General features: G+C 39.6%; 1 protein-coding gene across 9 annotated transcripts in view; it reads right to left on the bottom strand.

The window, feature by feature from the left end:
- Window positions 1–14191, bottom strand: part of CELF4 (CUGBP Elav-like family member 4) — a 1028038-nt gene that overhangs the window by 857104 nt on the left and 156743 nt on the right. For all 9 annotated transcript variants that reach the window (XR_009630571.2, XM_060761189.2, XM_060761193.2 and 6 more), the window contains exon 2: window positions 6931–7013. Coding sequence is in view for 8 of the 9 variants with exons in the window: in XM_060761189.2 (XP_060617172.1) it covers window positions 6931–7013 (83 nt within the window). In the remaining variant the exon portion in view is untranslated. The remainder of the gene's footprint in view (window positions 1–6930; window positions 7014–14191) is intronic.

Genomic DNA, 14191 nt, shown 5'->3' with positions numbered 1-14191 from the left:
ATGCCTTGCAGAAGAGAAGACTTGTTCTCCAGATCTTTGATCATTTTAGTCACACTCCTCTGGACATGTTTCAGCTTCATTTTAAATACCATATTGTTCTTTTGTGTGTTTTTTTGCACTACAAAAAGATATGTGTAGTGTGCACAGGAATTAATTCATGTCTTTTTCAAACTATAGTTCAGTCTACCAACAGTCTGCGGGACAGTGAACCAAAGTTTGAGGACCCTTGATCTATAGGATTAGTGTGCAATGTGCCACCTCAGAGTCAAGAAAAAACCAATTTTCATAACTTGCCAATAAATCAAAGACGATACTTGGATGGCATTTCTTTCATCCCCTTGCCTTTTCTCCAAGGTGTGGATTGTAATGGATCCTGGCATCTGAAAAGGACTGAAAATGCTGAAGTGAACAGTTTGCTATTTTCTGGTCTTTCTCCTCGGGAGTCTTAATAGTGCTTTGGTGAGGTAATGCAAAGACTCTTGCATCTACCATACGACTTGATCCTTCTTAGCAAAGAAAAAAGGTTGGGTGGAGAAAAGAAAGATAGTATCATGTTTGTTAGGCATGAGATCAGTTTCTCTGGATCATAAGTAAAAGCTGATCTGGAGAGTCTAATTACATTTCACAATATTGTCCTCTGATATTAACCTTAGAGTTTAAAAAACAGGAGGTAGGAAGTGAGTTCAGTTGTAATTTACATGTGGAATGATTTACCTTTTAAAATCTAAGTATAATCATTCAACAATAGCAATACCAAAAAATAAAAGACATAAAGGAATCCAGTAGTAACTCTGAGTTACTGTTCTGTGCCTTCAAGTTGTCTCTCATTTATGGTAAGGCATAAATCTGTCATGGGTTTTCTTGAAAGGATTTGTTCTAAGGAATTTGTTTCCTTCTGAGGCTGAGAGAGTGCAACGTGCCCAAGGTCACCCAGTTGGTTTCCATGGCCAAGTGGGGATTTGAACCTGGTCTCCAGAGAGTCATAGTCCAAACATTTGAACAATTACACCATGCTGGCTCTTCCTTTGAGACTACCCAAAGAAAAGGAACTTTTAACTTAAGGCTTTATGGACTCCAGTCAACTTCACCAACCTGTAAGTCACAAAAGCTCACACTAGAAACTATTTCTCCCAGTAAGATTCAACGCAAAGATGCTAGCAGACTAATTTACATTTTTTTATACTCAACCAAACTAGCACAACTAGAGGCATAGTATCAGATATTACCAACTGGAATTTTGAACCATCCATAGTTTGGGTTTTATCCAAGAATGTGTACATGGTTGTGCAAGCTGGAGAGTGGAAAAAGCTGATATGAAGAGAATCAACTGATCTGAAAGATGATGCTGGAGACAGGTCCTTTGGATACCATGCCAAACAATGAGCCTAAGCTCGAATGCTACCTAGAAGCCAAGATGATTATATAGAGACTGTCACACTCTGGGCATATTCTGGGAAGACATGACTCATTAGAAAAGTCAAATATGCTTGGCAAAGTGGAAAGAAGTAGGAAAAGAAGAGGACCACATTAACAAAGAGACCACAATCCTGTGTTTGCAAGCCCTGATCAGGACTCCTTTTAAGAAGGTGACTTAGAGGTCTCTCACTCATAGGATCACAATAAGACAAAGATGTCTTGATGGCAATGAACAAGGGACAATGAATAATCAATGCGTCCCAGAAGACAATTTCTTCCATGTCTCTTATATCGTCACATCTAGATCACATTGACTTCCCCTCCAAGAACATGGGGATGAATTTCTAATATGGCACTTTTTTATCACTGTAGATTTATCAAAATTTCTCACAAAGTGTTCATGAATATCTACATGGATAAACCAACTATAGATGACTCAACTCGTCTGCTCGCTCTCTGAAATTCTCCCTCCTCCAACCAACAGACCACTCACCTAATTTATCTGAAAATGCCAGTGGTTGTCCCTCTGTATGAAGGATTAGCACAGATTAAGGGAGGGACGGTGTTAATTGTAGGTGGGGGGAAGAGAGCAAAGCGTCTCCTCAATCTGTTCTTGATTTCCCCTGTGTACGTCTGGCTGGTAATAAGCTTCCTTTAATCTGGGAAGCCCCTTGGTGATATCAGCACCACGGACAGCAATATTGATTGCTTTTGAGAAACCATCACAGCTGCTCACCCAAATTACCTTTGATATGTGACCTTTAATGTAATTACTGCAACATCAAAGCATTTCTATAAATTATTAAAGGACTAATATACTTCATCATCCCACCATTCTATTATATGTAAAATATAAACAACTGCCAGCAAACATGTCACACATCTGAATCGCCCCATGCGCAAGTTGACTTGAATGTGTTTCACATTTCCAGATGATGGCAGCTAAGACTCAAGGGAAGTGTCCCAAACACTTAATTCCATGAGATGAGGGCAAGTCAAAATTCACAGAAGCTTGCCGAAAGATACAGATATTTTCCACTCCCCATTATATAAAATAATAATAATAATAATAAAGAAAATAAACACACATGAGCATAAAAAGCAAGAAATGTAACATTTTTAAATTTATTGCCCCCCTCTCCTTATGACTCAAAAAGCCTTTGTTTATTCACATATTTACCGGAACTTAGAAGCCAAATAGAGCCCTAGAATTTATATTTACATCTAAATTGGTTTAGGAGTGTCTTGGCTGAAGATTGTAGAGAAAGGGACAAGAACACAAATTGTAATTGCTAAATGGGATTGAAGAGAAAGATTCTGAATCCACGAGGAAGGGCTAGGTTACTCCTTTCCTTTCCCTTCCCTTCATCACAGTCCCACTACCTATCTCATCCACTATTTCTGTTTTACCTTTGCCTTCTCTCTATTATTATTAGTGATGCTAGGTAGATGCTGTCAGAACAAGAAATTGTTATTAGTTCTTAAAAAATATGTCAAGAGAGCATGCTTCCTTCTTGCCCACCCTCTTGACATAAGAAAGCTTTCCTATTTTATGGCATTGAACTATGGCTGATATTATTCTGGCATGTTATCAACCACTGTTAGGATTGGCCATAAATTTTAAACACTCACAGGCATGCCATGCTCACACTCTCACACAGCATAAAATGGGATATAGGGTTACTATAGGACAAGGACTGTTTCCCTTAAATCAAATCTATCATTAACATCACAGATGGTGATCAGATAGCTCTCCAGATGTGGTGGGCCTACAAATCCCAGCAGCCTTAAGCAAAGGATGAGAAATTCTGTGGCAGCCCCACGGTTTCTGGATTGCTGGGTAATTCCCATCTGTAGTTTATCGATGTAATATTTTGCCGTTTTGAGTCCCATTGTGGGAGAAAAGTGGGAGAAAAGTAAGTAAATAAATAAATAATTTGTTTTCAGGATAAATAATCAAAGCTTGAAAATGTTATTTGCTTCCAACTGCAATTCCAAAAAGTACTTCACACATAATGGCCAGTCATCATGTTGGTGTTGCTTGGCAACTATGGGAGCAGTAGTTTCAAAATGAACTTTTTCAGTCTATGTAACTAAAAATGTCCATGATTCTTTTTGCACAGACACAGGATAAAAAATGTCTTGCATACTCCTCAATAAGAGCCCACGAGTATTACTGTAGACTTATGCCCCTTCTACACTGTCCTTAGATCCCAGGATCCAATCTCAGGTTATCTGCTTATCCCAGATTATATGGCAGTGGAGACTCATATAATCCAGTTCAAATTATATAACCTGGGATCAGATCCTGGGATATAAGGACAGTGTAGAAGGGGTCTCAGTAATGGAGGTTGATATTGGGGCTCCAATAGAAAGTAGTAGTATGAGAAGAAAGGTTAGTTAGTCTAGCTACTTCAATAGTGAAAAAAAATTACCATCTTACCCCTATTGTATTGACTTAAACATTATCTATAACATGGATAGGACATCTCTCTATGATTTTGCCTTTGTCACCTTTGCTTTTGTCACTTTCTGCAGAAGGCAGAAAGATTGGAATATGCCCCAGCAGGACTTGGCATTGCTGAGGAGAGGGTACATGGTGTGAGATATTTTCTTAGGATTAGACTAAGGTCAACAAGAGAAGTTGGATATACCTAATTTTTGAATTTTGAAGAATTCTCTTTGGGGGTGTCAGATCTGGCTCACTCAATGCAAAAACCAGATAATTTGTTGTCTTCAGTCAAAGGATAACAATACAATACAATCCAAATATGTAAATGCTCTAGTTTGTACCCTTTTAATATCCTAGAACAGCAGGTCTAAAATCTGGGTCCCCAAGATGTTGTATGGCTGAGCTTTGCCCATATTGGCTAAGATTTCTAAGAATTGTAGTCTTATACATCTGGGGAGCCAAAATCATGACTTTTATCTCTTAATGTATCCTTCCTGCAATATTCTATCACAACATTACAACTGTTTTCTCATACTCTAAAATAAGATAAATCACATAAAGAAGGGAGCCACACAATCATATCCTGAGCATAACATTAAGAAACACTGAAATTTCTCTATAGTATGCATGTGTTGCATTGTGTACATGCAAAAACAGTTCCAGAACTGCAAGGTGAAGTCTATAACTTTGGTTTTAATGGCAGATCTATCACAGTTGCTCTACTTTTGAATTACAGCTATCTATCTGCTAAGCACAGTATAGGAATAGGATTCAGCAAGTGGAGAGCTCCCATACAATGTTGTGGAACCCTGTCAGAGCAACCATTAAAACCAAACAGCTGCAGTTAAAACTAAGGGAGGATTTCCTGCACTACCAATCCAGAGCCATCATTGGCTTCACACGCATGAATGTCTGCAAAATCCTTTTCAAACAAAGTGGCTGAAATAAGAAAGTTAAACTTTAGGGAGTACAATACACGGATCTGATGGTCCACCATATAAAGGGGTGATGAATCCCTTCAGTGTTTTAGTCTGAATTCTTAAGGACATAGCAAAAGCCCTGAACCTGTTTGGGAGACATAGTTCAGGACCTTGGATAGCTGCTTGAAAGTCCAGAGAAAATTCACGGCCTCACTAACATCGTAGACAAAAGCTGACAATGATTTGTTTGGGAACTGTACCCTTCTTGTCACCATTGCATTGAAGACATTTTGTTGCACCAACACTTGTAGAGACAATGCAATATGGCCCCCTGGCAGCAGGGAGTCGAGAGATAACCATTTTCATATAGATTTAGGAGGCTAACTACAAATACACCTCATGCTCCTTTAGTTTTTGTGTGCGCATCTCTAATAAAATACAGTCAGTAAAATCTAACATCTCTCTGAAGTACCAATTGCATTTTCCATTGGCTTTTTCCTTCTTTTTTAAAAAGCTGTTCCTTACTGCTGAAGCAGAGACTGCAGAAAAAAATAAAATAGAAAGGCAAAGGTTGTCCATTAGCAGGACCAATAAACTTGGAACCACTTCTATCATTGATATCACTGCAGCTAAACAAGTAGGAGGACTATTTTCTCAAAAGAGATGTTTGAAGGTATTTTGTCACTTACAAAAGAAAGAGCATAAAGACCATACGAGTGAATGCAGACAGAGGATTGTGTTTATGCTGGTAGCAAGGGATGATAAATTACTCATTTGTATTCAGTAACCCTAGGTGATGATGAACGAAGCCTTATTGATAAGCACAGAATTGTAAATTACCTTGGTTAAGAACAATCTGGAACTCCAAACTCTAAAACAATCATATCAGAAATCTACAAGGATCAGAGATTGATATTTGAGCAATGCTCCACATAGGGCAGGACTTAAGCAAGGTGGTATTAAATGTTCAGGTTCTGCGCCCACTCCCGGTTTTGAAGACTATTTAATCACCACATCTTGGGACTCTTAATGTTCTTCCAGTTGAGTTGATGTAGGTCAACACTTGCTTCACGTCAGAATCAAATATTAAACCTATTATTATATAGGTTTAATAATAAAATATTACTATAGGATATTTATTTCCGGCTCAACAACTTGCAAAACATTCTAGGGAAGTCTTTGGCACAGATGGCAATACTTCACAGGGAGAACATCCAATTCAACATAATGGGAGTCAACCAGTATAGATTTCAACATGCATAGGATTGTGTACTCAAACATTGAAACTTATGCACCCATGATTTACATTGAGGATCGGATAGAGTTGAACCCGACAGTGTGGACTGCCCCACTGGACCTATAACTTCTGTTTAGTTACTTTGTCCACTTTTATCTGTAGTAAGTGAAACATTGTATCAACCAGACACTGAATGTTATGCTATGGTCAGATATTGACCCCCCCCCCCAGTTTCTTAGACATCTTGTTGATCCAGATGAGCCTGTAGAATAGTAGTTGAGATCATGTAGCTCTCCAACTGTTGTTCAACTCCAACTCCCAGCATTACTCAACACTGACTAGGACAGCTGGGAGCTGCAGTCTAAGGGCATCTGAAAGGCTACATATCTCCCCCAGTTATAGAAGAGCAGTAGTTTGTTTAAAGATGTACATTGGATTGAGAAGAACAGAAGGCTCACTTTGTATTGCTCAAGCCAAACTACCTGTCTGTACATCCTCTCATGTTCATCTTTCCCTGCTAGATATTGCCTACTTTTCCATCCCATATAACCCTTTACAAAAGCCAGAATCCCATCAGGATAATTTTCTTGATAACTGAACATCCCAGATTGCCATTGTAAAGTTATTTCAGTAAAGATAGAGCTTTGTCCCCACCCCCTTCCCATCAATGATAGACATTCCCATTCTGAAGGTCTCACAAAAGATAGCCAGCATGATCTGGCCCATGCGTCCTCCTCCACTTTGTGCAAAAGAAGGTAAGGGGGAGCCATTCAAAGCTAAACCAAGGCAACATGGATTCCATTTTTCCAATGTGAACCAGATTTCTGAGGAGCAATAGGACAACATTAGAACAGAAATGACACCATTATGAAATGGTGTCAGTTGAAAGAGCAATCTAGACTCACCCCTGGCAGTGTCTTCTGTTCATGCAGTGCACTCTGGGCTTTAAGAGCGGACTCCCTTTCACAGTATGTTAGGAAGGCACAGCCTGTAAAAGAAAGAAAGAAGGGAAAGCATAAGAACTCAACTGAAACAGACCAGGTTGGATCTCATCCAGCATTCGATTACCATGGTAGACCTCCAGATGTTTGTTGAGAACCCATGAACCCTCCTGTTGGGCATTTTGAGGCACACTGCCCCTTTCTTGATGCAGCATTCAAAACTAAAATCAGTAGATCAGATAACACAACTACCTGGATGTACTGTACCTAGAGAGAAACTTTGAACAAGCTCCATATGCTTCTTTGATTTTCATACTTAATATAAGTAAAGACTATAGCTTCATAAGAAATCAAATTTGCAAAGGAAGTATCTGGTTCAAACCTATATTTTTGTCATCTTCAGGTTCATTTACACTATAGAATCAATGCAGTTTGACATGACTTGAACTGTCATGGTGCCTGGGATTTTTAGTTTGGTGAGGTACCAGCACTCTGGCAGAGAAGGCAAAAGGCCTTGTAAAACTATATCTCTTGTGTGTTGCTGTAAGTTTTTCAGGCTGTATGGCCATTTTCCAAAAGCATTTTCTTCTGACCTTTCACCTGAACCTACGGCAGGCATCCTCAGAGGTTGTGAGGTCCTCTGACATTCTCACAACCTCTGAGGATGCCTGCCATAGATGCAGGTGAAACATCAGAAGAGAATGCTTCTGAAACATGGCCATACAGCCCGAAAACCTTACAGCAACCCAATGATTCCGGCCATGTAAGCCTTCGATATAACTCTCATGATTCCATAGTATTGAGCCATGACAATTAGAGTGGTGTCAAACTGCCTTTATTCTACAATGTAGATGCACCCTACCCCTACAGCAACATCTAACTGTATCTATTATATCTGTGAATGTGTGTGTGTAAATTGCTAGCTCCACCATTATGTCTACTCTGCCCTTTTCTAGAGCACCCACACTTCAAACACAATGGCAAGCAGAAGCAATATGCCAGATGGAAGCCAGTACAAGTGTTGTAAAAGATATGTATAGAGAGCTTTTTTACAAAAAGGTAAACCCCTTACAGCTAACCAATTACAGGAAAAAATTAGAAGAGTTAAGACCACCCTGGTTTCAAATTGCTCAAGTAACTGCATCGCACAATATACACAGATCGTTAGCTGGGAGCTTTAACGACATAGGAAACTCCATGTGAAAATAATTCTCTCAAAACTAGAGGACCAATTTCAAGCATGTATAAAGCGATTATAGAGGATTCGTTTGGTACCCAAAAGGCGGTGAAGCTAATTTGGAAATCAAATCAAAGGTGGAGATACAATTGAGAGAACAACTTGAGGTGGAGTTAAGGTAAGTAAACGTGTACATCGGCCCGCAGATAAGTTGGCTGAGGTCTTTTTCATTAAAATTTCTAGACTCACACATGAGTATATAGGGAACATCAATTTCTGCTCTTTCCAAAGTAGTGGTAACTTCAAAAAAGTTCAGAAATGGCCTTTAATGTCCATTAAATTATACAAAAATTAATAATGCAATCTCATACAAAATGCTGGAGACTGGGTGGTTATAGGTACTTTGCAATTTATGCAAGTCTTTTGCCCTAAGGTTAAATATTTTTGGGCAGGAATCTAATCTGGTTAAATCAAATGATAAAGCAAATATTATTTTTAATTAATAATATCAATTTTTGATGAGGAAAAGGTAGGACTGACACATAAAGTTCTGATCTCAATCCTGATTGGAGCTTCCAGAGCCGATGTAGCACGATCCCAGTAAATGCAGATGGATTATTTTTCTGACGTTGTCTGGTTAGGCTGTGTCGGATTGCTCTAACTCAAAAATTGAGTATCAAAACTCAATTTACAAGGAGAAAGATAGCAAAAGATGACTTTGCAGAAATATGGAATTCATTAGTATCTCAGGTTTTGGACAGTAAATTACCCAAATGAGAGAGGAACTATGCAATTTACAGTTAGTGTTGTAAGGCCATTTTTGTTGTATTTTTTAAATTGGATTGTTGGAAGTAAGCAATAGGATTAGGGATTATTATCTACCGGCAATATCCAGATTTGATAGACAACAAAGGTGTTTCTACTGGGAGATGGAAATGAGGACACTGCATCCCCAAATGAAATTTTCCTTCAATCCTCAAAGGTCTAGCCTTTCAGCAACTTAAAACCAGTGAAGCAAAGGTATCCAAAGACAAAGTGACAAAGTGAATGTGAGAAAGGAAATGGAAGGTGTGAATATAGGAAAGTTTCATATTAATTTGACCAATGTCCTCATTTCTCCCCTCCCTATAGCTATGGCAGCCGATTAGATATGTCCTTCATGCTGTGCCCATCAGAAAAAAAGAGATGCAACCTCCCAAGGACAGAGAAATTATTCCCAAGGGGTAAGGATACAACAAAGGCAGATTCCCTTTAGGAGTCTTTCTCCCATCAGCAGCACTTGCAAAAAGTATACTTCCTAGGAGTTACTAGAGCAAAGATGGGAAATGTAAGGCCACTGAAGTTCTCACCTGTCCCTCAAAGCATCCCAAACACCTCTATGTTTTTTTTCAAATGTTCAGCATTATTTTTTAGGTAATTTGGGTTCCAAACCTACATGGAAACCTGCAAAAAGCCTCAAAATTATAACCATGCCATCACCAAAACCCCTTGCCAGGATTCCACACAAATACCCCCATTTCCATCATAGATCATCTCAAAATGGCAACAGAGGTGATGCGGTTTCATTTCCAGCCACCATTTTCAAAACAATACTTTTCTTAACCCTGCCCTGCCTATCGATCAGGACAGTGCTGCCGCCTCAAGAAATGACAACTCTTATATAATCGTAGAATCAAAGAGTTGGAAGAGACCTAATGGGCCATCCAGTCCAACCCCCTGCCAAAAAGCAGGAATGTTGCATTCAAATCACCCCTAACAGATGGCCATCCAGCCTCTGTTTAAAAGCTTCCAAAGAAGGAGCCTCTACCACCCTCCGGGGCAGAGAGTTCCACTGCTGAACGGCTCTCACATTCAGGAAGTTCTTCCTCATATTCAGATGGAATCTCCTTTCTTGTAGTTTGAAGCCATTGTTCCATGTCCTAGTTTCCAGGGAAGCAGAAAACAGCTTGCTCCCTCCTCCCTGTGGCTTCCTCTCATATATTTATACATGGCTATCATATCTCCTCTCAGCCTTCTCTTCTTCAGGCAAAACATGCCCAGCTCCTTAAGCCGCTCCTCATAGGGCTTGTTCTCCAGACACTTGATCATTTGAGTCACCCTCCTCTGGACACATTCCAACTTGTCAATATCTCTCTTGAATTGTGGTGCCCAGAATTGGACACAATATTCCAGGTGTGGTCTAACCAAAGTGGAATAGAGCATGTGGAGCATTACTTCCCTAGATCTAGACACTATGCTCCTATTGATGCAGGCCAAAATCCCATTGGCTTTTTTTTGCTGCCACATCACATTGTTGACTCATGTTTAACTTGTTGTCCACGAGGACTTCATAATTTCACAGCATTGAGCCATGGCAATTACACTGGTGTCAACCTGCATTAATTTCACAATATAGATGCATGTTAAAAATCTATCTCCAGTATTACAAGCAGACAGGTGACTTTTGAGTCCTTTGCTTGCAACCCTTTAGTTGAGGGATGGACATCTATATCAGGTTCACAGGTCACTTTCCTGTTCCTAGATCTTGTGGTCCAAGATGTGGCAGAGCAGCTGATCTTCTTCTGGCTCTAATAAATAACTATTTTCATATTATTTATTTATTCACTTTCTGTTTCTCCCACACTTTGGAACTCCCTCCCTAAGACTACTTGAATGGCTTCATCCTTGATCTCCTTTCATCAGAAAGTAAAAACATTTTATTCCATAACAGTGCTGTGTCAGACTACATCATGAGGGGGGATTTGGAAATGTAGCTTTATTGTATGGGCCAGCATTATATTGGTGACTTATCCTCTGCTTTTGTAAAGTTCAGAATGTTTCCATTCAGGTCCTGGTTACAGAAGTGGAGTTGTACATGCATTGTCAGTTTGCACTGCAGGCTGCATATTGTGCGTGCAAAAAAGCATCTGGTTGCACTCCCAGTTACCCAGAATTTCGGTTTACTAGCAAGGTGGCATTGCACCATCATCGTGCAACCCTGAGGATGCAAGGTTGCACTCTAGGTGCATCTACATTGTAGAATTAATTCAGACTGACACTAATTTAACTGCTGTGGAATGGTGGAAGCTGTAGTTTTACAAGGTATTTAGTAGGCTTGGGTAACAATGGAAAAAACTGTTTCTAAACTCGTTTCGTTTTTAGGGGTCTATTGCGTTTCGTTTTTTAAAAAAAAATCCGAAATTTTCCTTTTAAAAATTTCGAAATTTACGAAATTTTGTATAATTACAAATCGATTCGTTAATGGAGGACGCGATTGCGCAATATGCTAAAAAACCTCCATATGGGACAGGGGGAACTTCTGAAGCTTCCCTCTCCCTCTGTTGTTGACTGTTGGTGTGATAAAACAAACAACAACTATAAAACTTGCACCAGACATGTGAAAATAATTACGAAATAATTACGAAACAATTTCAAAATAATTACGAAATAATTACGAAACAATTTCAAAATAATTACGAAACAATTTCAAAACAATTACGAAATAATTACGAAATAATAATGAAATAATTATGAAATAATAACGAAATAATTACGAAATAAATTGAAAAAATGTTTCAAATCTAATTTACTCCTCACACTATTCCTGCATGGCTCAATATTGGATTGTAAGCTAATTTAAATACGAATTAATAACAAATTATGAAATTAACGAATGAAACCGCCCAAGCCTAGTATTTAGCTTTCTCTGCCAAAAAATGCATCACCAAACTACAACTCCCAGGATTCCATAACATTAAGCCATGGAAGTTAAAGTGGTGTCAAACTGCATTAATTCCACAGTGTAGATGCACCCACTATCTCCCTGATGTAAGATCTCAGCCATGGCTTCCTAAGTCAGAAGTGCTGACTATAACTTCAGAACAGCCAGGGCAAGATTTCCAGAAACCAGGGGGTTAAGATTTGAACATTCCTCCCTGTCTCTTCCCATCAATAAAGACATGGACATTTGCTTGATCTGCATGATTTATTGAGGCCAGCTTGTCATGCTTCAGAATTTGGGTTACACCACTGCATAATCTGAATGTGTTTTAGTTATTTCTTTATGAACGCAGTATTGGCTGTCGTGGCAATGGGAGATGGGATGATGGTTGCTTGTGATGTTCCTTGCCTGTGGATAGATATTTTACATGCAGGAGAATAGGGACTTGCAGCTGGAGGGAAGGGAAGAAAGCCTAATGATTTGAGAATGGTCCTTAAAAGATAGTCACTTGGTAATCAAAGGGGAAGCTATGCTTAAGATTTAATTTTGGTGTTAAATCATGCACTGAGTGCTCTCCGCTGACCAAACAATGAGCGCAGATTCTGTCACTGGTAGCAAACCCAGAGTAGTTGATATAGTCTAATTAGGCTCATCATAGCACACCGTTGGAGAGATAAACTATAGAGTGTAAAGCTCCCATAATGGTAGCTATATATTTCCTCTTCTAGTGATGGTCCCCATGACAGATGAGAGTAATGAAGTTCTGCAATGCTCCTCACACTGTGACTGTAATTCAGATGTTGCAGGTGGCAAAATCCTCCTTTCATTGTAAAAACAGCATCCCTCCCCACTTCCCAGACCCATCTGGAGACAATGAGTTATTGGAGGGAGGGGTCAGGACAAAAATGTTGCCTTCAGACATTGGAGGTTCTAAGGACAAAGAACTCCCTGCTTCCCTGGATGCATAAAAGCAGCACATCAATGTACAGATGGGTTTTCAGACAAGGAGAAAATGTTCCCAGTTGGGCTGCTGACCAGCAGACTGTCCAGAGAACCAGTAATAGAGAAAACAGGACATCTTAGAGTGTATCCATCAATCATTGCATTTCATCTTTCTCCTCAAAGCATTCAGGCAAGAACGCTGTTGATGATATAAGTGTAACTTGCACATATGTATAGGCAGGATGTAGGAAGCTATTTTGAACCCTTTTGAGCACCATCGAAAACCATGTATTGTCGAAGGCTTTCATGGCTGGAATCACTAGGTTCTTGTGGGTTTTTTCAGGCTATAGGGCCATGTTCTAGAGGCATTTCTCCTGACGTTTTGCCTGCATCTATGGCAAGCATCCTCAGAGGTAGTGAGGTCTGTTGGAAATAGGACAATGGGTTTATATATCTGTGGAATGGCTGGGGTGGGGCAAAGAGCTCTTCTCTGCTAGAGCTAGGTGTGAATGTTTCAACTGACCACCTTCATTAGCATTTGAAGGCCTGGCTGAGCCTGGGAAAATCTTATGTTGAGAGGTGTTAAGATGTGCCTGGTTGTTTCCTCTCTGCTGTTTTGCTGTTGTAATTTTAGAGTTTTTTAATACTGGTAGCCAGATTTTGTTCATTTTCATGGTCTCTTCCTTTCTGTTGAAATTGTCCACATGCTTGTGGATTTCAATGGCTTCTCTGTGTAGTCTGACATGGTGGTTGTGAGAGTGGTCCAGCATTTCTGTGCTCTCAAATAATATGCTGTGTCCAGGCTGGTTCATCAGGTGCTCTGCTATGGCTGACTTCTCTGGTTGAAGTAGTCTGCAGTGCCTTTCATGTTCCTTGATCAAGGATGAGAGACTGCCAGTGAATACCAGGTGCTGTAGACTATCTTGAAGAGGAATCTCCACATTAAAAAAGATCAACACATTGAGTTGGCTTGGCATTTCATTTCATATTAACTCATGTAATGATGCCATACAATATGAAGCTGTAGTATGTATGTTTCCATCTGGAAAGCTAAACAATGCTGGGGTCTAACGTATATCTGGGTGTAACAAATACTGGAGGTCATTCTAGCTTCTTTAAAAGATGGTTGTTTTTATCACATATTAGGAAGTGTCTGGATTTAGATAGCACAAAACATCCCTCTTGGCACCTCATGGACTGTGAGCTTGGCAAGGAGGGACCTCGCCCAACATCTCACTTCCTCACCACTGGACAGCTCTTTCAGCTTGAACATACACATCTGGAAACTCCCAGCCAGTAATTAACTGTCATCCTATTGAACCACAGTCTCTAGGAAACATGAGGATGTATCAAGGGCTCTCTGGGGAGGACTGGGTTGTTAAAGAAAAGGAGAAAAATAACCAGGA

Source organism: Anolis sagrei, chromosome 2, assembly GCF_037176765.1.
Source record: "Anolis sagrei isolate rAnoSag1 chromosome 2, rAnoSag1.mat, whole genome shotgun sequence".
Taxonomy (NCBI): domain Eukaryota; kingdom Metazoa; phylum Chordata; class Lepidosauria; order Squamata; family Dactyloidae; genus Anolis; species Anolis sagrei.
Note: the sequence above shows the minus strand (reverse complement) of the source record. Positions and strands in the feature narration are given on the sequence as shown.